General features: G+C 44.5%; 1 protein-coding gene across 8 annotated transcripts in view; it reads left to right on the top strand.

Annotated features, from left to right (window-relative positions):
- The window catches only part of DRC8 (dynein regulatory complex subunit 8), a 122,989-nt gene that overhangs the window by 46,011 nt on the left and 50,782 nt on the right, over window positions 1-26,196 (top strand). For 2 of the 8 annotated variants that reach the window (XM_078357191.1, XM_078357193.1), the window contains 3 exons: window positions 15,497-15,569; window positions 18,789-18,844; window positions 20,559-20,651. In XM_078357191.1, coding sequence (XP_078213317.1) covers window positions 18,827-18,844; window positions 20,559-20,651 — 111 coding nt within the window. In that variant the 5' untranslated portion in view covers window positions 15,497-15,569; window positions 18,789-18,826. Of the gene's footprint in view, window positions 1-12,619; window positions 12,696-15,496; window positions 15,570-18,673; window positions 18,845-20,558; window positions 20,652-26,196 lie in introns of all 8 variants that reach the window. The other 6 variants (XM_054248260.2, XM_078357192.1, XM_078357190.1 and 3 more) reach the window with 4 other exon arrangements.

Here is a 26,196-nt window from a genome sequence, read left to right as displayed (position 1 = left end):
ACATAGTGAGGCCCTGTCTATTAAAAAAAAAAAATCATGAATTATTCAACAAATATTTGATTCCCTATTAAATGTGAGCTCCTTCTAGGTGTTAGAATATAGCAACGAAAGACAAGGCCTCTGCCCTCAAGGAGCTTATATTTTAGAGGGAAAAAATGGATAACATACAAGTGAATAAGTAATAAATACTCTTTCTTTCTTTCCTTTCTTTTTTTTTTTTTTTTTTGTTTTTTTTTAGATTTGAGACGGGGTTTCGCTCTTGTTACCCAGGCTGGAGTGCAATGGTGCGATCTCGGCTCACCGCAACCTCCGCCTCCTGGGTTCAGGCAATTCTCCTGCCTCAGCCTCCTGAGTAGCTGGGATTACAGGCACGCACCACCGTGCCCAGCTAATTTTTGTATTTTTAGTAGAGACGGGGTTTCACCTCGTTGACCAGGATGGTCACAATCTGTTGACCTCGTGATCCACCCGCCTCAGCCTCCCACAGTGCTGGGATTACAGGCGTGAGCCACCACGCCCGGCCTAAACACACTTTCAAATGTAATAAATGCTAAATGTAAATAAAACAGGATGATGTAACCAAATGTGTTGTAAAGAAAATAAAGGATAATATCTTAGAGAATTGGGGCGTGGTTAGGCAGGATGGGACAGTTCAGAGGTTCTGGCCAGGAAAAGCGCCTCTGGAAGTAATTTCTGAGCTAACATCCTTAAGACTAGAAGGAGACAGCTGTGCGAACTAGGGGAGAGCAAATGCAAAGGTCCGTTGAAGGGGAAAGGGTTAGGATATTGGAGGAAAGCAAAGAGGATAGTGTACCTGTGAGGTGGCTAGAGGGCGGCATAGGGTAAGCCAGAAAGACTGGCAGGGCCAGATTACATGCCATGAAAAAGGGCCAGGCGCGGTGGCTCATGTCTGTAAACCTAGCACTTTGGGAGGCTGAGGTGGGTGGATCACGAGGTCAAGAGATCGAGACCATCCTGGCCAACATGATGAAACCCTGTCTCTACTAAAAATACAAAAATTAGCTGGGCGTGGCACCTGTAGTCCCAGCTACTTGGGAAGCTGAGGCAGGAGAATCGCTTGAACCCAGGAGGCGGAGGTTGCAGTGAGCCAAGATTGCCCCACTGCTCCAGCCTGGGTACAGAGTGAGACTCTGACTCAAAAAAAAGAAAAAAGAAAAGAAAAAGAAGTTTGTCAGTGCAGTTTATCAGGATGAAGTTTATCAGGAAGCTGTTGAAGGGTTTTAAGCAGGGCATTACATGTTAGGATTTCCATTTTAAAAAGGTTGTTGTGGCTGCTGAGAGAATGGATTGAGACGGCTGGCAGGAGCCGAAGCAGAATGACAGCCTGTGGTCTACTGCAGGAGGCCAGGCAGGAGGGATGGTGGCCAGGCAAGCTAGGTGGCAGTAGCTGCAAGATCTTATTATTGTTATTGTTATGGGCTGAATTATGTCCCCTCCAAATTCGTGTTTGAAAGTCTTGACCTCTAGTATCCCTCAGAATGTAACCTTAGTTGGAGGATAAGGTCTTTAAAGAGGTGTTTAAGTTGAAAAGAGTCTAAACAGGCCGGGCGTGGTGGCTCAAGCCTGTAATCCCAGCACTTTGGGAGGCCGAGGCGGGTGGATCACGAGGTCAAGAGATCGAGACCATCCTGGTCAACATGGTGAAACCCCGTCTCTACTAAAAATACAAAAAATTAGCTGGGCATGGTGGCGTGTGCCTGTAATCCCAGCTACTCAGGAGGCTGAGGCAGGAGATCTGGGACCTCTGGCCTCTGGAACTGGGAAAATCAATTTCTGTGGTTTAAGCCACACAGTCTATGGCAATTAGTTACAGCAGCTCTAGCAAACTGAAACAGCTATGAAAATGGTGATGATGGTGGTGATTTATTAATTGTATTTATCACTACCTAAAATTAGCTTAGTTTGTGTTTATTCTTTCACTGTCCTTATTGTAGGTTCCATTAGAGAAGGGATTTTGTCTAATCCACAGTAATCAGCTCCGAGGGGAGAGCCTGCCCCACGGCAGATGAAAAGTGCCTGTGTGGTTACATTGTTTATCAATCACTCTGTGTAATGTCCAGTATTTTACAGAGCGTCTGTTTTTAATGATGTGCAGAAGATCCAGAGTTTATTAGGGGCTTTAAATTCTAGCACATAGGACTATATCTGCAGCAAGTTAGAAGCAGGTGTTCAGGAAGCATATTTCAGCAGTGGAAAATGATCTTTTGATTAGAGGGACCTTGGAAAAAGATGGTTTTTCTGAACAGAATAGCTCTGCTGAAGAAAGAGATTTAGGCATTATTTTAGCTTCATTTCATGACTTTTCCAAAATATGGTTAATGTGTGAAAAACTCCTTCAGTAAGGGAAGGGTCTTGATTTTGTTCTCTGCTGTACTGTAAATGATACCAGCACATAATAAGCTTCAAATAGTCGTTAAATGAATGAAAATCATTTTCACATCCTGCTTTGTCCTTAGACGTTTTTGAATTGCTTTCAGTGTTCTCTTATCCTTAGCATAATACTGGCTATTTAACAGAGCAAGTAAAATGTTTTGCCTATTTTTTTGGTCTCTTACTACTGTGTCAAATGTTTTGATTCTGGTCTTCCCTTTGGGATGTTTCTGATCTTAGGCTGCCCTTAAACTGGTCACAATCTAGCGCAATGGCACTGGCTCCACCTTGTGTCCAGAACGTGATACTACACCCACTAAATGCCAGCCTGCCAAGAGCCAGGCTTCACCGGGTCAAACATTTTAAGAGGTCCAAATGCTATACATAATTAAATGATGACACCACGGCTGGGCCACCTTATTGTGACTTATTTGCTCTGAAATAATCTTACTCCTATTGAGAGAGTGAAAGATCATTTTTCCAGTGCCAGGAAAGTAAGAGTGGATTATTTCAGAGCCCACTGGTATATGTGTGGTACAGGTACAGAAACACATTTTTTTTTGAGACGGAGTTTCGCTCTTGTTACCCAGGCTGGAGTGCAATGGCGCGATCTCGGCTCACCGCAACCTCCGCCTCCTGGGTTCAGGCAATTCTCCTGCTTCAGCCTCCTGAGTAGCTGGGATTACAGGCACACGTCACCATGCCCAGCTAATTTTTTGTATTTGTAGTAGAGACGGGGTTTCACCTTGTTGACCAGGATGGTCTCGATCTCTTGACCTCGTGATCCACCCGCCTCGGCCTCCCAAAGTGCTGGGATTACAGGCGTGAGCCACCGCGCCCGGCCTCAGAAACACATTTTTTATACTTGTAACCATAAAGGCTTTTGGAGTTAGTGTGTACTTCTTATCAGTATAAGACATCTAATTTGACAAAAGAAATCGAATGTTGACTGAGGGGTGGCTCATGCCTGTAATTCCAGCACTTTGGGAGGCTGAGGCAGGAGTATCAGTTGAGGTCAGGAGTTCAAGATCAGCCTGGCCAACATGGTGAAACCCCATCTCTGCTAAAAATAGAAAAAATTAGCTGGGTGTGGTGGTGGGTGTCTGTAATCCCAGCTACTTGGGAGGCTGAGGCAGGAGAATTGCTTGAACTTGGGAGGCAGAGGTTGCAGTGAGCCAAGATCATGCCACTGGACTCCAGCCTGGTGGACAGAGTGAGACTCTGTCTCAAAAAAAAGAGAAATCAAATGTCTCTGCACATTGTAAATACTTTATCTGGATGGTCGATTTTCACTGTCTTTGAAAAGCCTACCCAAACTGAGAAGGTAGCATTGTTTTATAATCCCATGAAATCGACTTGGGAGGAAGAAAATTACTTTTCAAAGAGACAATTTTTTTTTCCAAGAGTTGTATTTAATTTCTGTTTTGTGGACGTGGTAGAATACAAAGTGAGTTGGTCCTGGCCACTCTAGAGGAACTGGTTCTAGATGAGCCTGTGTAGGGACAGCCCTGGGAAGGCCTCTTTAGCTGTCTGCATGGAGCGACTGACTCTCATCATCAGTGACGTGCTGGGGCCAGATCGCGCCGACTTATCCCAACTCACAAGAGCTGATGGCTGCATTTCAGGAATTCTGCAAACTGCTGTTAAAAGCCAGTTAATATTAAAATAAATGATATATACTTAATTCAGTTTTGTTAAAAACGAAAGCGTTTTCTTCAGCAGCTCTTAATCTAAGATCAGAGCAACACAGAGAAGATGAGGGTGGTGCCTGCACAGGCCGACACACACATCTGTGAAGCGTTCCATACTTTCGCAGGTTATTCTGTATAAAGTGCAAAATAAATGCTTTTATTAACAATGTAAAAAAGAAAGGTAATAAATACTCAAACTTTACTACTTCCTAATTCCTCTATTTGCTCATAGGTATGCTTTGAGGTCGTGTCCAGCGTGTGTGTGGTGGATGTGCTGTATAATGGTGTGTCTGCTTTTGCGCATTTCTTCCAGGCTCCACCTTTAGTGGTTTCAGGTTTGTAACTGGCAGCCTGAAATTGATGATGGCATGATGGAAATAAAGAAGGCTCTAAATCAGAGTTTTTTGCCGATGAGGAGCCAGTGATAACCAGCACATTACTGTATGCAAAATGGGCTTGTATCTTCTTTCTTTACTCCAAAAACCTAACAAAAGAAGGAATTAGCCAGGCCCTGTGTCTCACGCCTGTAATCCAGCTCTTAGGGAGGCAGAGGCAGGAGGATAGCTTGAGCCCAGGAGTTCGAGACCTGCCTGGGCAATATAGCGAGACCCTGTTCTCCACAAAAAGGAAAAAACCAAAGAAAGACAAAAAAAAAAAAAAAAAAAAAAAGAAGGAATTATTAAACTTTAAAAAAAGATTTTAATTTTATTTTACTACATTGGTTTCAGTTTATTTTATTTTATTATTTATTTTTATTATTATTACTTTTCGAGATGCAGTCTTGTTGTCACCCAGGCTAGAGTGCAGTGGTGCCATCTCGGCTCACTGCAGCCTCCACCTCCTGGGTTCGAGTGATTCTCTTACCTCAGCCTTCCCAGTAGCTAAAATTACAGGTGCCCACCACCATGCCTGGCTAATTTTTTTTTGTATTTTTAGTAGAGACAGGGTTTCACCATGTTGGTCAGGCTGGTCTTGAACTACTGACCTCAAGCAATCCGCCCACCTTGACCTCCCAAAGTGCTGGAATTACAGGCGTGAGCCCCTGTGCCCAGCCTGGTTTTAGTTTTTTAAATAGTTGTTTGAAAAGATAACTTTAATAGTTTTAATAATGTTAAAAATAGTTTTAAAAGGTTGCTTTAATTTAATTTTATTTATATATTTTGAGACAGTCTTATTCTGTCACCCAGGCTGCAGTAGGATGGCACCATCATAGAGCTCACTGCAGCTTCACCCTCCCTGGCTTAAGTGATCCTCCCATCTCAGCCTCCAGAGTAGCTGGAACTACAGGCACACACTATCATGCCTGGGTAATTTTTAAATTTTATGAAGAAACAGGGTGTTACTGTATTGCCCAGGTTGGTCTTGAACTCCTGGACACAAGTGATACTCCTGCCTTGGCCTTCCAAAGTGCTAGGATCACAGGCTTGAGCCACCTTGCCTTGTCACCGGTAGAGTGCTGTGACTGCAAGTTGTCCAGGTGCTTTGTGTTTTGAACAAAATGCCCAACAAAGCGAAGAAAGTATGAAGCAACAAAAGAAGGAAAGCAGGGATTTATTGAAAATGAAAGTACATTCCACAGTGTGGGAGTGCGCTAGAGCAGTGGCTCAAGGGCTGGGATGCAGAATCTTTTTGGGTATAAATGCCCACTAGAGGTTTCCCATTGGCCATTTCATGCTTCCCCCATGTAAATGAAGTGGTTGCCCACAGTCACTCTGATTGGTTGCAGAAAGCAGCCAACCAGAGACTGAAGTGACGTTACAAGGTCACACTCCTGTACAAATATCTGATTGGTTGTGAAAAGCAACCAATGAGAAGCCAGGGTGAAGTTACAAAGTTGTACTTCTTTGCAAACAAAGACTTGGCAGGCAATCAGTCTGATTGGTTGTGGACAGCAGCCATTCAGAGGCCGAAGCAAAGATGCAAATAAAGACTCTACTGGCAGTGGGTCTGATTTGCTGCAGACGTTTCCCATCTCCCTCCCAGAAAAGGTGGGAGGTTTGCAAAGGGAGTAGCCGCTTTGCAAAGGTCCTTTTGTTACTTAGGAGGGTAAGTTAGGGTTTTCCTTTCCATTTAGTTCTCCGAAGTCATTAGGTTCCCTGCCTCCACACCCTGTTTCCCTGCCTCAGCCTGGCCTAAAAGCTTCAGTCAGTTCACTTAATTCAGTCTCATTTAGTAGAAATAGGTAAACCAACCTTAATATTAGATATTTTATCAATTATTTTATATTTTTGTTTCATTTTCTAGTTCCTGTCTGTCTTGTTTTTTTCTGATTTCTAAACTCCTTTCTTTTTTCATCAACAAGCTATGAAGGTTTTCTTTCCTGTCTCCTGTAACTTGCACTTATTTCAGTGTTTTTACATTTTTCTCTTCAGCTGTCTCCCTTGGCAGACCTTGATCTCTTTCTCAGAATTGATGTCCTGATCTTCTGACCTGTGCTCCTTCTCGCCTTCTTTTTTTTTTGAGATGGAGTTTCCCTCTTGTTACCCAGGCTGGAGTGCAATGGCGCGATCTCGGCTCACCACAACCTCCGCCTCCTGGGTTCAGGCAATTCTCCTGCCTCAGCCTCCCGAGTAGCTGGGATTACAGGCACACGCCACCATGCCCAGCTAATTTTTTGTATTTTTAGTAGAGACGGGGTTTCACCATGTTGACCAGGATGGTCTCGATCTCTTGACCTCGTGATCCACCCACCTCGGCCTCCCAAAGTGCTGGGATTACAGGCGTGAGCCACCGCGCCCGGCCCTTCTCTTTTATGCTAAGCTCACCTTTAGGATCCTCCCTGCTCCCGAGGCTGAACTGTTAGCCGCTTGGTTTTTTCCGCTGTGGCCAGGATCCCAGCTCCATCCCGATACCATCTGGACATGTTTAGGGGCCCACCTGGCCCCTTCTGCTGTGTTCCCATGTCCTTGGCAGCAGCATTATAATGTGAGAATAGCTCATAGGATCATTTGGTCTTTTGTGCCTCCAGCCCTGTATTTCAGAACATGGGAGAACAAGGGAAGCTCTGAGTTATGTTTGCTTCTGCAATAATTTCTTTTTATTGTCATCTCCAGAAATTGGAAGGCCTCTTGAATGGACTGCATCTCATTCCATGATCATTTGAGGAAGGAAACATTTGAGAAGAAAGGGCCATTAATATTTAAACACCGCCCCCCCCCCTACCTCATTTGCTCTTATATTATTTTCTCCTCACTTATATTGCCATTACTGGGCAACTGCATCAACGAATTGCCACTAAAAGGCACCTGACCGGTGAGCTGCCTTGGACTGAGGTCGGTGTGACCTTTCAGCTGGGAGCTGCCACTCCTCTTTAGAGGGTGAGCCATTGCTACTGCTGATGAGCTGGGCCGGGAACTCCACCAGTCAATCTCAAACCCAGCTCTTATAGCAGCAGGGAAACGGCTTCGTCTTTTCCATATACGCTTGACTCTTGACCAGCCCACATGGGGGTTTGGAGCACTGACCTCCCCTTCAGTTGAAAGTCCTCATAGAACTTTTGACTCTCCCGAAACATAGCGAACTGAAAGCCTTACTGATAAACTGTCAAGTAACACGTGTTTTATATGTTATATGTATTATCTACTATCTTCTTACACTAAAGTAAACTAATGTCACTTTAATAAGGGAAAATGTTAGGCTGGGTGCAGTGGCTCATGTCTCTAATCCCAGCACTTTGGGGTGAGTTGAGATCGTGCCACTGCACTCCAGCCTGGGTGAGAGAGCTAGATTCCATCTCAAAAAAAAAAATGTTATTAAGAAAATCATAAGGGGCCACTGCAGTGGCTCACACCTGTAATCCCTCCCCTCCCCCCCTTTCTCCTCTTTTTTCTTTTTTTGGAGACAGATGTGTCTTGCTATATATTGCCCAGGTGGAACATGGACGTGAACTCCTGGGCTCAAGTGATCCTCCTACCCCAGCTTCCCAAGTAGCTGGGACTACAGGTGTTGGTAGTCCTCCCTCTCCTCCTTTCCTCCGCCTCCGCCTCCTGCTTCTCCTTCTAACTCTCTCTCTCTCTCTGTCTCCCCCTCTCTCTTTCTTTCTCTGTCTCTGTCTCTCTTTCTGTCTTTTTCCTTCCTGAGTCCCACTCCGTCACCCGGATGGGAGTGCAGTGGCTCTATCTTGACTCACTGCACCCTCCGCCTCCCAGGCTCCAGTGATTCGCCTCTCAAGTAGCTGGAATTACAGGTGCATGCCACCACGCCTGGCTAATTTTTGTAGTTTTAGTAGAGACGGGGTTTTGCATTTGGGCCAGGCTGGTCTCAAACTCCTGGCCTCAAGTGATCCTCCTGCCTCAGCCTCCCAAAGTGCTGGGATTACAGGTGAGAGCCACCGTGCCCGGCCTCAGTATGGGTATTCTAAGACATGAACATTTTCTTTCATAAGCCACAGTGTCTGCGTGTCCTCTTAAAAATCATCATAGAGTCAGAGCACTTTGGTTAAGATGTCATTTGGCTCATTCCTCTGCTTCTTGTGGGTAAATTTCCAAACGGTACAAAACTGATGTTTTTCAGGAGTGATAAACACAGATTCTTATGGGAGCCAGCCTATGATATAAAAGTGAGACTCGCCTGTAATCCCAGCACTTTGGGAGGCTGAGGCGGGTGGATCACGAGGTCAAGAGATCGAGACCATCCTGGTCAACATGGTGAAACCCCGTCTCTACCAAAAATACAAAAAATTAGCTGGGCGTGGTGGCACGTGCCTGTAATCCCAGCTACTCGGGAGGCTGAGGCAGGAGAATTGCCTGAACCCAGGAGGCGGAGGTTGTGGTGAGCCGAGATCACGCCATTGCACTCCAGCCTGGGTAACAAGAGCGAAACTCCGTCTCAAAAAAAAAAAAAAAAGAGAGACTCAGACAGAGTACATACAGTACTCATGACATGTATGTATGCCCCACCTAAACAAATAAACACACCAATCCTAGAATAAAAAATACCTGAAATAAGAAAAAATTAAAAAAAGGCCAGGTGCAGTGGCTCACGCCTGTGGTCCCAGCACTTTGTGAGGCTAAGGCGGGCGGATCACAAGGTCAGGCGATCGAGACCATCCTGATCAACATGGCGAAACACCACTACAGGTGGTGGCACACACCTGTAGTCCCAGCTTCATGGGAGGGTGAGGTGGAAGAATCACTTGAATAGGGAAGTGGAGGTTGCAGTGAGCCGAGATTGCGCCACTGCATTTCAGCTTGGTGTCAGAGTGAGACTCCGTCTCAGAAAAATTAAAACAACAAGAACAAATATCTGATGGCCAAATTAGTCAGTTGGCAAAACAGTTTGCGGCTTTGGGTCTATTGTCAAACCTCCCATGGGGTGGAGTAGCTACAGCTTTCTTTGGAAGCGCTGTGTTATAGTTAAGAAATTCTCCTTTCAATCTGAATGTGTGACTGAGATTTCTGAGAGGCAGCGGCTGCAGTGGCGGATCGAATGGGTGCGAGACGGTGTGAATCCCACTTCCACCGTTTGCTAGCAGTGTGATCTTGGGAAAATTTCTTAACCTTTCTGTGGTTCATTTTTCCTCATCTGTAAATAGTACCTGTTACACAAAGCTGTCATGAAGAAGAAGTAAAGAAGAATATTGAAAGCACCTTACACCAGAGGCGGGCACGCAGAATCAGACACTGTAGACTGGATTCTGCTAATACTAACCTGCTCTCTCGAGGCTCTTTTATCTCACATCCGTGCAGACCGTGATCCTGGTGTAAGGGGAGCAGGATGTGAGGACTCTTCCTCCTGGAACACCTAGAAGGGATGTTCATTCTTGAGCCAGAAGGCTACTTAATCTACTTTTCTCTCTGTTTGAGTGACTTTCTTTTGTTCTCATCCCCATTTTCTTTTTCTTTTCTTTTTTTTTTGAGACAGTTTCCCTCTTGTTAGTAGAGATGGAGTTTCACTATGTTGGCCAGGCTGGTCTCGAACTCCTGACCTCAGGTGATCCACCACCATGGCCTCCCAAAGTGCTGTGATTAGAGGGTGAGCCACTGTGCCCGGGCCTCATCCCAATTTCTACTTACCTTCCTTGTCAGACTTCTCCCCAGCTGTTAACTATATTCCCTAGTGCCGAAGACGTCACTGATAGATATACTAACTATACCTGATCCCTGGCAAGTTATTTAGTGTCTTTGAGCTTGAGTTTTCTATCTGTGAAGTAGGGACAGTACTAGTACCTACCTCATAAGTTGTGAGGATTCAGTGAGTTAGTACAGGGTCGCTGTGTCAGACCTGGCACACAGTAAGTGCTACATAATTCTCCGCTGTTGGTCAGGGCGTGCGTCCTCTCCGACTGTCACATTCCTCCACAGTGTGCCTGGCACAGTAAGTGCTGCGTAACTCTCCGCTGTTGGTCAGGGCGTGCGTCCTCTCCGACGGTCACATTCCTCCACAGTGTACTCTATACTTGGGATCTACCTTTTCTTTTTGTTGGCTCTCTTTTGGAGTTCTTTGTTCCCCTTTTTCTCCTCTGCAAGTGCTCTTATTAAGATCGGTGGCCTTCTTTTTGTCCAGATCTAAGATTCTGCTTATTCTTTTGGCCGTTTGTAATATTTTCTTTTTCTTTTTCTTTTTTTTTAAGATGGAATTTCGCTCTTGTTACCCAGGCTGGAGTGCAATGGCGCGATCTCGGCTCACCGCAATCTCCGCCTCCTGGGTTCAGGCAATTCTCCTGCCTCAGCCTCCTTAGTAGCTGGGATTACAGGCACGTGCCACCGTGCCCAGCTAATTTTTTGTATTTTTAGTAGAGACAGGTTTCACCATGTTGACCAGGATGGTCTCGATCTCTTGACCTCGTGATCCACCCGCCTTGGCCTCCCAAAGTGCTGGGATTACAGGCTTGAGCCACCGGGCCTGGCCTAATATTTTATTTTTCATTAAAAATTTTTTTTGAGATGGAGTCTTGCCCTGTCGCCCAGGCTGGAGTGCAGTGGCATGATCTCAGCTCACTGCAACCTCTGCCTCCCGGGTTAAAGCGATTCTCCTGCCTCAGCTTCCCGAGTAGCTGGGAGTACAGGCGTGGGCTACCACACCCGTCTGATTTTTGTATATTTTTAGTAGAGATGAGGTTTTACCCTGTTGGTCAGGCTGGTCTCGAACTCATGACTGTGATCTACCTGCCTCTGCATCCCAAAGTGGTGGGATTACAGGCATGAACCACCACACCTGGCCTCTGTAATATTTCATTTATTTATTTATTTTGAGACAGGGTTTCACTCTGTCGTCCAGGCTGGAGTGCGGTGCCACAATCCTGGCTCACTGCAGCCCCAACCTCCTGGGCACAAGCGATCCTCCCCTGAGTAGCTGGGACTATAGGCATGTACCACCACACCCAAATAATTAAAAACAATTTTTTTTGTAGAGACGGGGTCTTGCCATGTTGCCCAGGCCACCTTCTGTAATATTTTAAACTGTAGCAACCTGGCCAGGGTCACACCTATAATCCCAGTGCTTTGGGAGGCTGAGTGGGAGGATCACTTGAGTCCAGGAGTCCAATACCAGCCTGGGCAACATGGCGAGACTCTATCTCTATTACAAAAAAAAATTTAACTGGGCATGGTGGCGTGTACCTGTAATCTTAGGTGCTTGGAAGGCTGAAAGCAGGAGAATTGCTGGAGCCCAGGAGTTTGACGCTGAAGTGAGTGTGATTGTGCCACCGCACTCCAGCCTGGGTAGCAGAGCGAGACCCCATCCCCCCAACCCACCCCCCAAAAAGAAGACAAAACTATAGAGATTATTTTGCAGCCAGAAGCATGGGGGCATGGGACAGTGAGGAGGCTATTGGAGAAAGAGAAATGGAAGTGAGGAGGGAAAGGAGGGAGCGAGCGGGAGGCATGGACTGTTGGGCTGAGCAGTGGGAGGCGTGGACTGATGGGCTGAGCAGTGGAGAGCCAGTGATCATGGGGTTCCGCAGAGCGGCTAGGCACGGGGGTGGGTGAGTGTGAAACGAAGCTGGAATTTACAAGCAATTCAGAAGTATTTGTGATCAGTGAAAGGAAGCCAGGAAGTAGAATGGTTGAGGGTGGTGAAGCACCTCTCAGATTTTTTCAAGATAAGGAAGATATCTGAATGTTTTAAGGCAAAGGAAGAAATAGCTAATAAAGAAAAGAATGAAGATGAGGGCGAGGTAAGTGTGTCAAGAACAAGAGCTGAGTGTGGAAACGGAAACCTAAGAGGGGTTCGCTTCATTGCAGAGGAGCACTTTTTCTTGCTCCAAGGCTGAGAGCACAAGGCAAGAGCTATAGCACATTCCTCTGAAGCAGTGCAGTCAGCGTCTGTAAAGGTGACATGAGGGTTCGTCACAGCACCCAGTGATCTGTTCATATCTGTCGAGTGAAATGTGTGAGAAGGACGTCTTCTGAGATGAAAGGAGTGAGTGCTTTGGAGCCGGGGCAAGAGATGCTCCAGCATAGCTGTTTTGGGGGCGTTTGCTAGGAAATCAACAGACACCCGCAGGATTGTTAGGCAGCGTGCTGGCCACATTTGATGTTGGATGGGGTGCATTTGTAGTAGGCCATGTTTTTAAAAAATTTTACTATTTATTGCAGCAGTGCTTTGCAGGAATAAAGAAAGTGAAAATTAGAGCTGTTCAGGGCTACGGATCAACAGCAGGCAGGATGGAAGGTGAGGGAACCCAGAGTTGAAGGTGGTGACAAGGGCCATTTGAGTGGCCGAGTGTGGAGCATTGAGCAACCATGTGTAGAAAATTAACTGCCAAGCACAGCTCCGTGAGTGAGCCTGGGCCAAACTAGTGAAGGAACCACCCAGCCAACCCGCAGAATGGCGGAAAAGAATCAGCCGTGTTGACTCAGTCACTGTGGTGGGCAGCTTGTCACACAGCAGAAGAGTGCAGTGCCCTGCCTCACGTTGACTGAGCGCAGCAGGAAGCCTGAGACAAGGGAGGCTGGTACAGAAGCAGAGGTCAGTCGGCTGCAGAAACGGCAGATGGGGAAGAAGAGAGGGGGCCTCTGGGGCCACCCAGAAATACTGAGCACGACGGGAGGAGTGCAGGTTTTGGAATGTGAGCGCTAGGAGGAGGCTTGCCATCTTGAGCTCTTGCACCTGGCGGCAGGTGGTGGTGGTGTGAGGTGACGGAGGAGCCCAGACACAGCTCCGACTGTCCCACCTTCTGTCCCATTAAAGACCTTGCCTTGTGCTACACAGAGGACAGAGAAGTCTTCCAATGCGACTTTCTTCATCATCCCATTTCCAAAGACAAACCAGGGATACAGATATGAATTGTAGAAGACTTGAGGTAGCAGATCAGTCACGTGACTTTTCCAAGTCCGATTAAGTCTTGTACCCCTACTTATCAAGACCAATTAAAGGTTTTTTTTTTTTTTTTTTTTTTGAGACGGAGTTTCGCTCTTGTTACCCAGGCTGGAGTGCAATGGCACGATTTCGGCTCACCGCAACCTCCGCCTCCTGGGTTCAGGCAATTCTCCTGCCTCAGCCTCCTGAGTAGCTGGGATTACAGGCACACGCCCCCATGCCCAGCTAATTTTTTGTATTTTTAGTAGAGACGGGGTTTCACCATGTTGACCTGGATGGTCTCGATCTCTTGACCTCGTGATCCACCCGCCTTGGCCTCCCAAAGTGCTGGGATTACAGGCGTGAGCCACCGCGCCCAGCCCCGGTGTTACCTAGTTTTACGGGATACCTGTAGGGCCTTCTGGAAAGCGTCTTATAAAAAGTTTTGGGTTTCTCCTAATACGATCATGTTCAGATCCTGCCTAGATGAGGGACATAGGCATGAAAAACAGTGCAGAAATGTCTAGAGTAATGTCGGGGAGGTTTGAAATATAGTTGACAGGTGGAGCGGAGTGGCTCTCTCCTGTAGTCCTAGCATTTTGGGAGGTTGAGGCAGGTGGATCTCTTGAGCTCAGGAGTTTGAGACCAGCCTGGGCAACCTGGTGAAACCCTGTCTCCACTAAAAACACAAAAATTAGCCATGCATGATGGTGCACATCTGTCATCCCAGCTACTTGGGAGGCTGAGGTGGGAGGATCACCTGAGCTTGGGAAGTTGAGGCTGCAGTGAGCCGAGATTACATCACTGCACTCTAGCCTGGACAATGAGAGCAAGATCCTTTGTAAATAATAATACCTTTGCTATGTGAAAAAAAAAAAAACAAGAAAAAAGGGGAAAAAAGGAAATATACTTGATATAAGGATATTGCATATTTTGTTGGCCCTTCGTTTATTAAGAAGGAAGATCAGTAGTGAAAAGAACCCTATATTCCACAGTTATTGAATATAATCCCACTAAAATTATCCAGAATGGTAAAGAAATTAAATATTCTAGTTAAGCGAATATTTGTGAAATTAAATTAACAAACATTACAACTTTAATTTTAATAATTTTGAATGGAAGTATTTCATAATCAATTACAACCCCTCTGTCTTAATATTCAGAGAGTATTGAATAGCATGTATACTTTTCTTAGGTTATTTGTTGAATTGAACTATGTTATTCTGGGGGCAGGGAGAGGTAAATAATTAAGATTTGGGCCGGGCGCGGTGACTCACGCCTGTAATCCCAGCACTTTGGGAAGCCAAGGCGGGTGGATCACGAGGTCAAGAGATCGAGACCATCCTGGTCAACGTGGTGAAACCCTGTCTCTACTAAAAATACAAAAAGTTAGCTGGGCACGGTGGCGCGTGCCTGTAATCCCAGCTACTCAGGAGGCTGAGGCAGGAGAATTGCCTGAACCCAGGAGGTGGAGATTGCGGTGAGCTGAAACTGCGCCATTCACTCCTGCCTGGGTAACAAGAGCGAAACTCCGTCTCAAAAAAAAAAAGAAAAAAAAAAGTAACTAAGATTTACTGAGTAGCTGCTCTGCTAGGAGTTGTGCTATTCTGATAGCTCTTCTTATTTAACCCGTAGTGTCCCCCAGCCCAGTTCAAGGAGGTCACTGTGTTTTACCTACCGGGTAGGCTTATACACACATTGATTAGGTAGGTGGCCTGCCCTATCTAGTAAGCCACAGGACTGGTATTTGAACCCTAGCAGTTTGGTACTAGAGGCCATGCTTTTAACACTCGGATACTAATGTAAACTTCACCTCAGCACTCTGGGGTAGACATTATCATCCCCATTTTACAGGTGTGGAAACTGAGGCTTAAAAAAGTTAAGTAACACTTCAAGTCAGCTGGTACATGGCTACCAGTTCTTTTTCTTTCTGGAACTCTTTTATATTGGCCCAGGTAAGGCTTGCATTTGCCAGTCAATGAAACCATTTCTTTCATCTTCCTTTGGCTCACTTATCCTCCCTTTTCTTTCCCCAGAAAACATCTTTTGTAATCATGACGCAATATAGGAGTGATTTGGTTTCCTACGTTACAAAATGTGCTCTGAGATCTTTTGGAGAAACATAGGCTTTGCAGAGGTTATATTCTGAACCCATTGAAAACTTTGTTTTCCAGAGAGATTGGAACAATTATCAGGTCATTGGGATGCTGCCCTAGTGAAGGAGAGCTGCATGATCTGATTGCAGAGGTGAGTCTGCGATACGTTTCACTCAGCATTCCCTCGCGGGACAACTACTCCTTGTAATTAACAACAACCCTTCCTGAAACTAAAACAATACCCTAAACTACTGAATGTGCTCGGTGGAAATTCCGGGATAACTGTTCACATTAGTCAACCAACAGGGTCTGAAAGAATTCAGAGCAGATCTTGAAGAAATGATGATGAACAAGTAGCACGTAAGGAACCCACTTTAGAAACGATCCTCTCTGTAAAATTAGCTAAGAAAGGCCAGTAGATACCAGGGGCTGACCGTCTGCGGAAAGGCTGTTGGCAGGTGAAAGGAGTATGGTAAATAATGCCAGTTCAAAGGGGAGAGAAGCAGAAATAGGGGCAGTAAGGAATTTTTATTTACTTGAGGAAATAACACTTTTTTTTCTTTTGAGATGGAGTGTCGCTCTGTCGCCAGGCTGGAGTGCAGTGGCGCGATCTTGGCTCATGACTGTCTCCACCTCCCGGATTCAAGCAATTCTCCTGCCTCAGCCTCCCGAGTAGCTGGGATTACAGGCATGTGCCATTGCACCCAGCTAATTTTTGTATTTTTAGTAGAGACAGGGTTTCACCATGTTAGCCAGGATGGTCTTGATCTCTTGACCTTGTGATCTGTCCACCTCGGCTTCCCAAAGTGCTGGGATTACAGGCGTGAGCCACCGCGCCTGGCAGTATCATTTTTTTTTTAAGCATTTAGAAATATTCAGTAAAGGAATCTAAGTTGTAAGAACACATTGTGTTTACGTTTTGGGATTCAGTAAAGCTATTTTTACCAAGAGGAAGAGAAAAAGGTTGTTTCTTCTGAGTTGATGCTCACATTAAAAAATACTGATTACTCCTTAAAGGGTTTATGCACAAGGCTGGGATTAGCATTAGGGAAAAGCAAGCGGGCACCGTGGAAGAGCTAAGAACTAGAGGCTAAAATCACAGTCATCACGTGCCCAGGAAAGTAAGTGGCCTCTGAAGGTCAGAAGAGGACAATCTCTAGAGTCGAGTCCCTTTGTGGTTTGTTTGTCTGTTTTAATCTCTGTTGGGAGTCAGCAAATCATGGTGCCTGGCCAGATCCTGCCCACCACCTGTGCATGTAAATAGAGTTTCACTGGAACACAGCTAAACTCATTTATTTATGTATTATCGATGGTTGTTTTCTGACTACGAGGGCAGAGTTCAGTAGTTGCAACAAAGACCTGTGACTTGGAAAGCTTAAAATATTTACCATCTGGCCCTTTGCAGAAAAAGCTTGCCAACTCTTCATCTATGGGCTTCTGTGCCGAAAGAGAACAAATACTGCATCTAGAACTTGAAGATCTGAGTTCAAGCCCCACAGCCACCACTTATGGCCATGTGGCCTTTGGTGAGCCACTTAATCCTTCAGAGCCTGGCTCCACATCTGCAAAAGGAGTAATAATGTGAAAGTGTTTTTATGAGGATTAAATGTAATAACTGAGGAATCAGCTGTTACTTAGTGGACACGCAGTACAGATCCGAGTTTGCTTACACTCCAGGTGGCTCCGGGACAGTATCTCCACTGGTTTGGGCAGTTAGCCACAGTGGGTGCTTAGGTCTTAAGTTTTATTTTATTTTTACTCTTTTTTAAGGCACATGACGCAGCCTTTGAGATGCAGGTATTTAGAATACTTATGTACCAATAGGGGCCGCTGAGCTATTAAGCTCTGTAAATATGTTTCTGTATTTGTATACCAACACTCTTTACTCTAATTAAATCGTAGTGATAAGCAGCTTTGGGTATAACTACCTTTTAAGAGCTTTTCCACATAAATGAGTGAGAAAAAAGCAAAAATTTGAGTTGATAAATACAAGTATGTATTTGTACATACTTAAATACATTAAATAGTTAATTTATGTAAACAGATTTAGAAAGTCAAAGCCCCATAAAAGTCAGCATCTAGGGGTAAATGTCATATTGCTAAATGTTCTGTAATAGTTTCAGAGATCAAACTATTTAAATGTATGTGTGTGTATATGCTTTGAAATTGTTCTATAAGGCTGGGTGCAGTGACTTGCTCATGTAATCCCAATACTTTGGGAGGCTGAGGCAGGTGGATCATTTGAGGTTAGGAGTTTGAGACCAGCCTGGCCAACATGGTGAAATCCCATCTCTACTAAAAATACAAAAAAATAGCTGGGCGTGGTGGCACATACTTGTAATCCCAGCTACTTGGGAGGCCGAGGCGGGGAGGATCACTTGAATTCGGGAGGCAGAGGTTGCAGTGAGCCAAGATTATACCACTGCACTCCAGCCTGGGCAACAGAGCAAGACTCTGTCTCAAAAAAAATATTGTTCTATAAAAAGTTGAAACCTGTGTCCTATTTCTCTGGTTGTCATATACTTGACCTTTAGTGTCGACACATTCCCTTCTCTTTAATTTTTATAATGTTCAGCCCTTTGCTTCCTGAAGATCAATTTCAAATCTGGTGTTACTCTTGAAATTGATCATTTAAAGAATCATTTAACTTTGATCCCTACGGTTCACGTTCTATAATTAGTAACTTCCTGCAAATATTTTCTGCTTTTTGGAATATCACAAAAACTGGCAACTGTGAGGATTAGTAAAAAATCTTACTGACATATAGGCTACCAAGTAATCCTTCCTTTAATATTAAATTAGAGCCTTCTGGGGTCTTCAGGGTATGGGAGCTGGAAGGAGATAATTTTCATACAAATGGAAAGGTTATTTAGAGGTCTATGTCTTGAAGTTTCAACCAAAGTGTAATTACGGAGAACTTTAATTAATTACAAAGTAAAACTAAAAGGTGATTTCAAAATAAGACCTGTGTTTGGTGACATTATTGACTCAGGCGTAGGAACTAAGCAGGGATTGTGACTTTTTATTGAAGTGGCCATCCGCAGCCTCCACTCCCCACACTTGCCCTTCTGTGGTTGTGGGTATCGGGCAGCACCTTGCTGGCTGCCCATCTGTGTTGCTCCTGCGCATGCTGTGTTCTCTGTGTTCTATTAACCATCTCCAGCTTTCCCCTTGGCTCCCTCTTCCATCTTTCTGGCCATTGTATGAGGCCCCCTTAACTTCTGTGCTCAAACAACTCTGCTTGGCCTCTGTTAGCTGGGTGTGGAGAGCTGGCTAGCAAGTCATTCCATGGATTTAACAAACCCGGGTCTGCAGTTACCTAATCTAGTCAACCCCGGCCTGTAGAAGACACCAGTGCCTTTCTCACCAGCCTGATGCCCTTGGTGAGCAGCGCGGCTGAGCCCTCCCATGGAACAGAATCCTCCGGTGAGTCTTCTGCCCACCCACTGCTGTCGGCTTGGTTTGGCCACTTCACTCCACATTCGGGAGCACTCGCTCCCGGTCTCCCCCTAGCAGCAAGTTTGCCCCATCTCCTGGGGGCCTTGCCAGAGTGTTAAGTCTGTGTCCTGCGGAAGTGCCTGAAGTTGATGAATTCTTACTCATCCAGTTTTATATTCTGGGCGTCTTGGTCAGGCACCGTCGTCCAATCTCAGGGGTACTCCCCTAGCTCCTAGTTCAGGAGCCAATTCCTACCTAATTCCTTTTGCTATTAAATTGATCACTAGAATTTGATTAGAGTAAATTGTGTTGGTATGCAAATGCAGAAAAATATTCACAGAGCTTATTCCAACTGCTACCTAATTCCTTCTGCTGTTTTAGTGCATAGTCTTTTTCTTTCCTTATTAGGCTCAGCACTTCCTCAGCCAGATTATGCTGGGATTTCACACTCCATCATTGGCTGGAGCAGCCCATGGGAAGTGTGGCCTTGGCTCAAATGCGATGGCTGGGATCATCACTCAATTACATTTCCTGCAATTCAGTGCCTGTAGATTTAGGAGGTGCATTTCATTGGGAGGCTGAGGTGAGAGGATTGCTTGAGCCCGGGAGTGACGCACAATCATGGTTCACTGCTCTCCAGTCTGGGTGACAGAGCTGGATCTCAACTCTTTTTTTTTCTTTTTTTTGAGCTAGAGTCTTGCTCTGTTGCCCAGCTGGCGCAATCTCAGCTCACTGCAACCTCCACCTCCCAGGTTCAAGTAATTCTGCCTTAGCCTCCCGAGTAGCTGGGAATACAGGTGTCTGTCACCACGCCCCACTAATTTTTGTAGAGGCAGGGTTTCACCATGTTGGCCAGGCTGGTCTCGAACTCCTGACCTCAGGCAGTCTGCTCGGGATTATAAATGTGAGCCACTGCATCTGGCCCAGCTCTCAACAGGAATGAAGGAAGGAAGAGAGGGAGGGAGGGAGGGAGGAAGGAAGGAAGGAAGGAAGGAAGGAAGGAAGGAAGGAAGGAAGGAAGGAAGGAAAGAAATAGAATTTTCATGGCTGCCATAGTTGTCAAATGGAAGAGCTGTAATGTGAACCGGGTGTCCAATGGACAAATGTGACCAAAAGGAGTTGGCTGCTCTCTCTATTCCTAAGCTCACTAGGGCCTGCCCCTAGCTTTCAGGATTAGATCAAAGCATGAAACTACTTAGGAATGAAATGAAGGTTCTCATCAGATCCAAGGAGTGGGGGAAGACTGAGCAGAAACTTGGCCAGCACATGGTGAAGATAGGCCGGTGATGGGTAAGAATAGGCCAGGCTTATCCTGGAATTCTGTTCTTGGATAAAAAGAGGATGCCATGGCAGGGAGACCACGGCACTGATAGTCCTCAGCAAAGCTGTCCCTCTAGACAACTGCCGTCAATATGTGATGGTGACCTCGACATCTGTGCGCAGCCGTCATTCCTAGATCTTTGTGATATTCCTGGGAGTCACTGTTTTCCTTCCGGGTTGGACTTCTTTATATCCCGGGTTTTCCTCTTTCTAGTTCCTCTAGCATTTTAACACATTCTTAACAGCTTCTTGGAAAAAGAGTGCCCTGGAGGTAAAATTTTTGAGATTTGTATGTTTGAAAGAGACGAAGCGAACCTTTGGCTAGACAGAGTTCTACAGTCAATGGATTTTTCTTCATTAACTTGATTTGGGTTTTTTTCAGGTCTCCATTCCGGGTTCTGAAGGCACTCCTCGTCTTCATGTTCCTGGTAATGCTGTTGAGATAGTGCAGATCCATTCTGATTCCCAATCCTTTGTACGTAACCATTAATTTTTTTTTCCTGAGACCCTGGACAGTCTTTTTTCCTCAGTGTTTGAAATTTCACAGTGATTTACCTTGGTGTGAACACATATCTTACGTGTTAGGTACCTGGTGGGCCTTTTCAAACTGGTGACTTGTATCTTTTGGTTCCAGGAAATTTTCTTGTGATTGTTTTGTTTTCTTTTTTCTCTCTTTTGGAACTCCTATTATTCATTTTTGTGTTTCTGGACTAGTTTTAAATACTCTTTTTTTGTTTATTTATTTTATTTTTAGTAGAGAGAGACAGGGTTTTTACCACGTTGGCCAGGCTGGTCTTGAACTCCTGACCTCAAGTGATGTGCCTGCTTTAGCTTCCCAAAATGCTAGGATTACAGGTGTGAGCCACTGCGCCCAGCCTAATGTTCTTATTTTTCATCCCTATCTTTTTGTTCTCTCTGGTGGATTTCCTGAACTTTCTCTTTCAGTATTTTTATTGAGTTTCTCTCTTCTGTTGTTTTAAATTTCCAGTAGCTTGTTTTTGTTCGTCGAATGTTCTTTTCTAAATAGCACCCTGTCCCTGTTTCATAGCTCTGAAGAGAACAGTGGTAGTTTACTTGAAGTTTTCTTCTCTTTGCATAATGCATTTTCTCCAAGTTGCTATCTGTGTCTTTGTTTATGTTAGCAGCTTTCCTCCGTGTCTGATAAACCTTGACTATCAGTTCACAACAAACACATGCATGGAACTTGGCAACTTGAAACTTCATCACTGGGTAATCTGGGAATCACCAACATCTGAATTTCGGGGATTTTCTCTTGCGCAGGCTTGACTCTTTGGAATAGTCTTCAGTTTTCTGCTTGGAGGCAAAAGCATCTTGCTGCCAGTTCACACACCTTCTTTTTCACACTCTTTAGAAGGTAAATCTCTAAACTCCTGCTGGGATGGAGGGAGGCACTCAGTGGGAAAAACTGAGAGGGGATTTACAGCTTTTCAGACATATTTTACCCTAGTTCTCCTAATTTTAGTTCCTGCTCCCTCGCCCTCACTTCCAGAAGTAACCAGTGCTTTTTGAGGATTCTTTTTTTTTTTTTGAGACGGAGTTTTGCTCTTGTTACCCAGGCTGGAGTGCAATGGCGTGATCTCGGCTCACCGCAACCTCCGCCCTCTGGTTCAGGCAATTCTCCTGCCTCAGCCTCCCGAGTAGCTGGGATTACAGGGACACGCCACCATGCCCAGCTAATTTTTTGTATTTTTAGTAGAGACAGGGTTTCACCATGTTGACCAGGATGGTCTCAATCTCTTGACCTCGTGATCCGAAGATTCTGTACTCACTACTGTGTTGGGTTCAGTTTTCTAGATCTACTAGATTATTGCCACTCATCCATCTGCTTCACAGCTTCCAATATGAGCCATATTCTAGTGGTAATTAGACTTGTTGTCTTTCATCTTCTGCCCTAATACTTAATACAATTTAGCACAATTATTAGATCTGTAATAAGAGTAAGTTCTGTAAATGCTGGTACCAGAATGTATGGAGATTCAGGCTTGCAGAGCACTGCAGAGCTAGATCTGACTCATGTGCTCACAAACTCCAAGTTTACTGTAAGTAAAAGCCATTTAAAATGATTGCGAGCTGGTACTCATTCACTCACCAAATAATTAGTGAGCATTTTCCATATGCCAGGAACCAAGGACACCGAGGCAAGAAACCCAGAGAACAAATCCCCATGCCTGGCCGGGCGCGGTGGCTCACACCTGTAATCCTAGCACTTTGGGAGGCTAAGGTGGGCAGATCACCTGAGGTCAGGAGTTCAAGACCAGCCTGGCCATCATGGTGAAACCTCATCTTAAAAAAAAAAAAAAAATCCCCATGCCAATTTGGGTCGGGATAATTTAAAATATTCTAACAACATGAACAGCAAAAGTTTCAACACATTTCTTTCTTTTTTCTTTTCTTTGTTTTTGAGACAAGGTCTTGCTCTGTTGCTCAGGCTGGAGTGCAGTGGTGCAATCATGGCTCACTGCAGCCTCCATCTCCTGGGCTCAGTCCTCCCACCTCAGCCTCCCAAGTAACTGGGACTATGGTTTTGCTCCACCACACCCAGCTAATTTTTTTTAATAGAGATGGGGTTTCACCATGTTGCCCAGGCTGGTGTCAAACTCCTGAGCTCAAGCAATCTGCCTGTGTCTTCCTACCAAAGTGCTGGGATCACAGGCGTGAGCTACTGTGCACGGCCCAATACATGCATTTAAAAATATTGGAGATGGTATTCAGTCCCTACTCAGTTAGCTGAGTGAGGAAACCCGCAAATCAATGTCAAGAGTTTTTTTTCTATCTGTGGTCAATGGTTTAATGCCAAATTTATAGTGTTGAGACAACTGTGATGTCAGAGTGTGATCGATACTCCTGTAACCAGTTAAAATAATATAATGACACTGCTGAGTCATTTCCTACGCTATTCATCTTGATGGAAAGTATCACACCACACCAGGCACACCACAAGCCCCAGAGGTCCCAGGTCTCCATCTCTCATCATTCTTAATTGGTTAAGTATCCTTGGATTTTTTTTTTCTTTGAAACTTCACAATTGGCTTTTGAGTTGCTAGAACAAAATGTACGTAATCTACATCCTGGTGAAGTGGGAATTTCTAGCCATCTGTACCTGAACTACATCATTTTGATTCTAGAAGAGCCCTGGGACTTTATATCATTTGTAATTTGACTGTATCAAGTTTCTCAGAGACTGAGAAAGGGTGGGAGTAGTTATTTTCTTGTTTTGAAATAGTGGGTGATACATGTTTTATCTGTTCCTACACATCCTGGCATTGGGAGACATGGGAGAATGGAATCGATCTGCTCTGATCTTTTTAATGTTAGGTGCTGGAATTTAGTTATAGAGCTGATGGCACTTTGCCTATTAGTTAGTAATGGCTACCGTCCAGGTCCAGCCATAGCTTCTGAGTAGAATTAGGTAAATTTGGGGCAATGAGGGGAATATGTTGTAAAAAGCACATACTGAGAGTATTGCTTATTTGTAATTGGTAGAAAAACATTAAATGATGCTAAAGCAGGATGATCAGTAGCAGGAAGACATGACTCAGGGAAATCTGCAGAAGTGTTTTCTTCCTCTATTAAATAAATAAAATGTGTTTTCATGTAGAACACGATCAATCGTGGTAATAGACTAATAAGTACGGCTTTAGTCCAGGTTTCTTATTGTGTAAGTAATATCCAGATTACAGAAAATTATAAATAAATAGGAAATTCCTTTCCAGCAGTCCCATCACCTTAATATAATCGTTGTTAATATGTTGGTACACTTCCTTACATATCGTTTTTCTGTGTAGGTCTTTAACTGGACTGTAATATTTTGTTGTTAGCATATTCTTTTTTTTTTTTTTTTTTTTTTTTTAGAGACTGGGCCTTATTTTGTTACCCAGCTGGAGTACTATGGCATGATCATCACTCACTGCTGCCTTGAACTCCTGGACTAAAGTGATCCTCCCATCTCAGCCTTCCAAACAGCTGAAACTACAGGCATCTGCCACCACTCCAAGCTAATTTTTTTTTCTTTTGTAGAGACAGGGCTTTGAAATGTTGCCCAGGCTGGTCTTGAACTCCTGGCCTCAGGTGATCCTCTCACCTCAGCCTCCCAAGTACAGGGATTACAGGTGTGAGCATATGAGCCACATGCCTGGCAGAACTATAATCTTATAGTAACAGTTCAGTAGGTAAAATTCCGAATATTGCTTTTTTCCACCTAGTCATATCACAAATGATATCTCCATGTTATTGCAGAGTTTTCATTATAAAAATGCATGCTAATTAAATTGCACAAGAAAAAAAGGAAGGGAATGCTCTCTCTTGTATACATCACTCAGACACAGTCAGAATATTTTACCTTTTCCACTCAGTATTACAGCAAAATGATTTTTCCCTTCTGTTATCTAGTTTTTAGAAACCAACATTTTAAGAAAGAAATGCTGTTATGTGAATGAAACTTAAGGATATTACACTGAGCAAAATAAACTACAGTTGACCCTAAACCACATGGGGGTTCAAAGCACTGACCCCGTGCAGTTAAAAATCCAAGTATAATTTTGCCTCCCCCAAAACTTAAACTAAAAGCCTACCATTGACTGGAAGTCTTATTAATAACATACACAATCAGTTAACAAAGATTTTGTATGTTATATGTATTATTTACTGAATTCTTACAATAAAGTAAGCCAGAGTAAAGAAAATGTTATTATCATTATTATTATATTTTTTGAGACGGAGTTTCGCTCCTGTTACCCAGGCTGGAGTGCAATGGCGCGATCTCGGCTCACCGCAACCTCCACCTCCTGGGTTCAGGCAATTCTCCTGCCTCAGCCTCCCAAGTAGCTGGGATTACAGGCACGCGCCACCATGCCCAGCTAATTTTTTGTATTTTTAGTAGAGACGGGGTTTCACCATGTTGACCAGGATGGTCTTGATCTCTTGACCTCGTGATCCACCCACCTCGGCCTCCCAAAGTGCTGAGATTACAGGCGTGAGCCACCGTGCCCGGCCAGAAAATATTATTAAGAAAACCATAAGGAAGAGAAAATATATTTACTGTCCAAAAGTGGAAGGGGCTCATCACAAAGGTCTCGTCCTCACTGTCTTCACGCTGAGTAGGCTGAGGAGGTGGAGGAAGAGGTTGGTTTTGTTGTCTCAGGGTAACAGAGGTGGAAGAAAATCCATGGATAAGTGGATCTGTGGATTTCAAATCCATGTTTGAAGGTCACTGTAGGTATAAATATTAATGCACAAATACTGTATGATTCCACTTATGAGGTATCCAAAATGGTCCAACTCCTAGAAACAGAGTACAGTGGTAGTGGCCAGGGAGTGGGGGGAGGGAAAAGGGAGCTGCTGTTCAGTGAGTATAGCATTTCAGTTTTGCAAGAGGAAAAAGTTCTAGAGATCTGTTTCACGACAATGTACATGTAGTTAACACTGCAGTACTGTACACTTAACGGTGGTTAAGATGGGCTGGGCATGACAGTGCACCCCGTAGTTTCAGCTACTTGGGAGGCTGAGGCTGGAGGACTGCTTGGGGCGAGGAGTTCAGGACCAGCCTGAGCAACATTGTGAGACCCTGTCTCCACAAAAAAATTTAAAAATTAGCCGGGCGTGGTGGTTTGTCCCTATAGTCCCAGCTACTTGGGAAGCTGAGGCGGGAGGATCACTTTTGCCCAGGAGTTGAAGGCTGTAGTGAGCTACCATGGCACCACCATACTCCAGCCTGGGCAACAGAATGAGACCCTGTCTCTAAAAAAGAAAAAAATAATAAGCCACTGAAGTATACAGAGGTTATATGTAGGTTATATGCAAATAGTGTGCCATTTTATATAAGGAAGTTAAGCATTTGCAGATTTTAGTATCTATGAGGAGTCTAGGGACCAATCCATCATGGATACAGAGTGACAAGTCTACTAATATTAATATTTTTCATGCCAGTATTCTATAGTCAGAGTTTAAGTGCTTCCTAATATTTAATTATATGGCAATAACCATATCAATAAATAGAAACA

This window comes from Callithrix jacchus, chromosome 19 (genome assembly GCF_049354715.1).
Source record: "Callithrix jacchus isolate 240 chromosome 19, calJac240_pri, whole genome shotgun sequence".
Lineage (NCBI taxonomy): Eukaryota > Metazoa > Chordata > Mammalia > Primates > Cebidae > Callithrix > Callithrix jacchus.
Note: the sequence above shows the minus strand (reverse complement) of the source record. Positions and strands in the feature narration are given on the sequence as shown.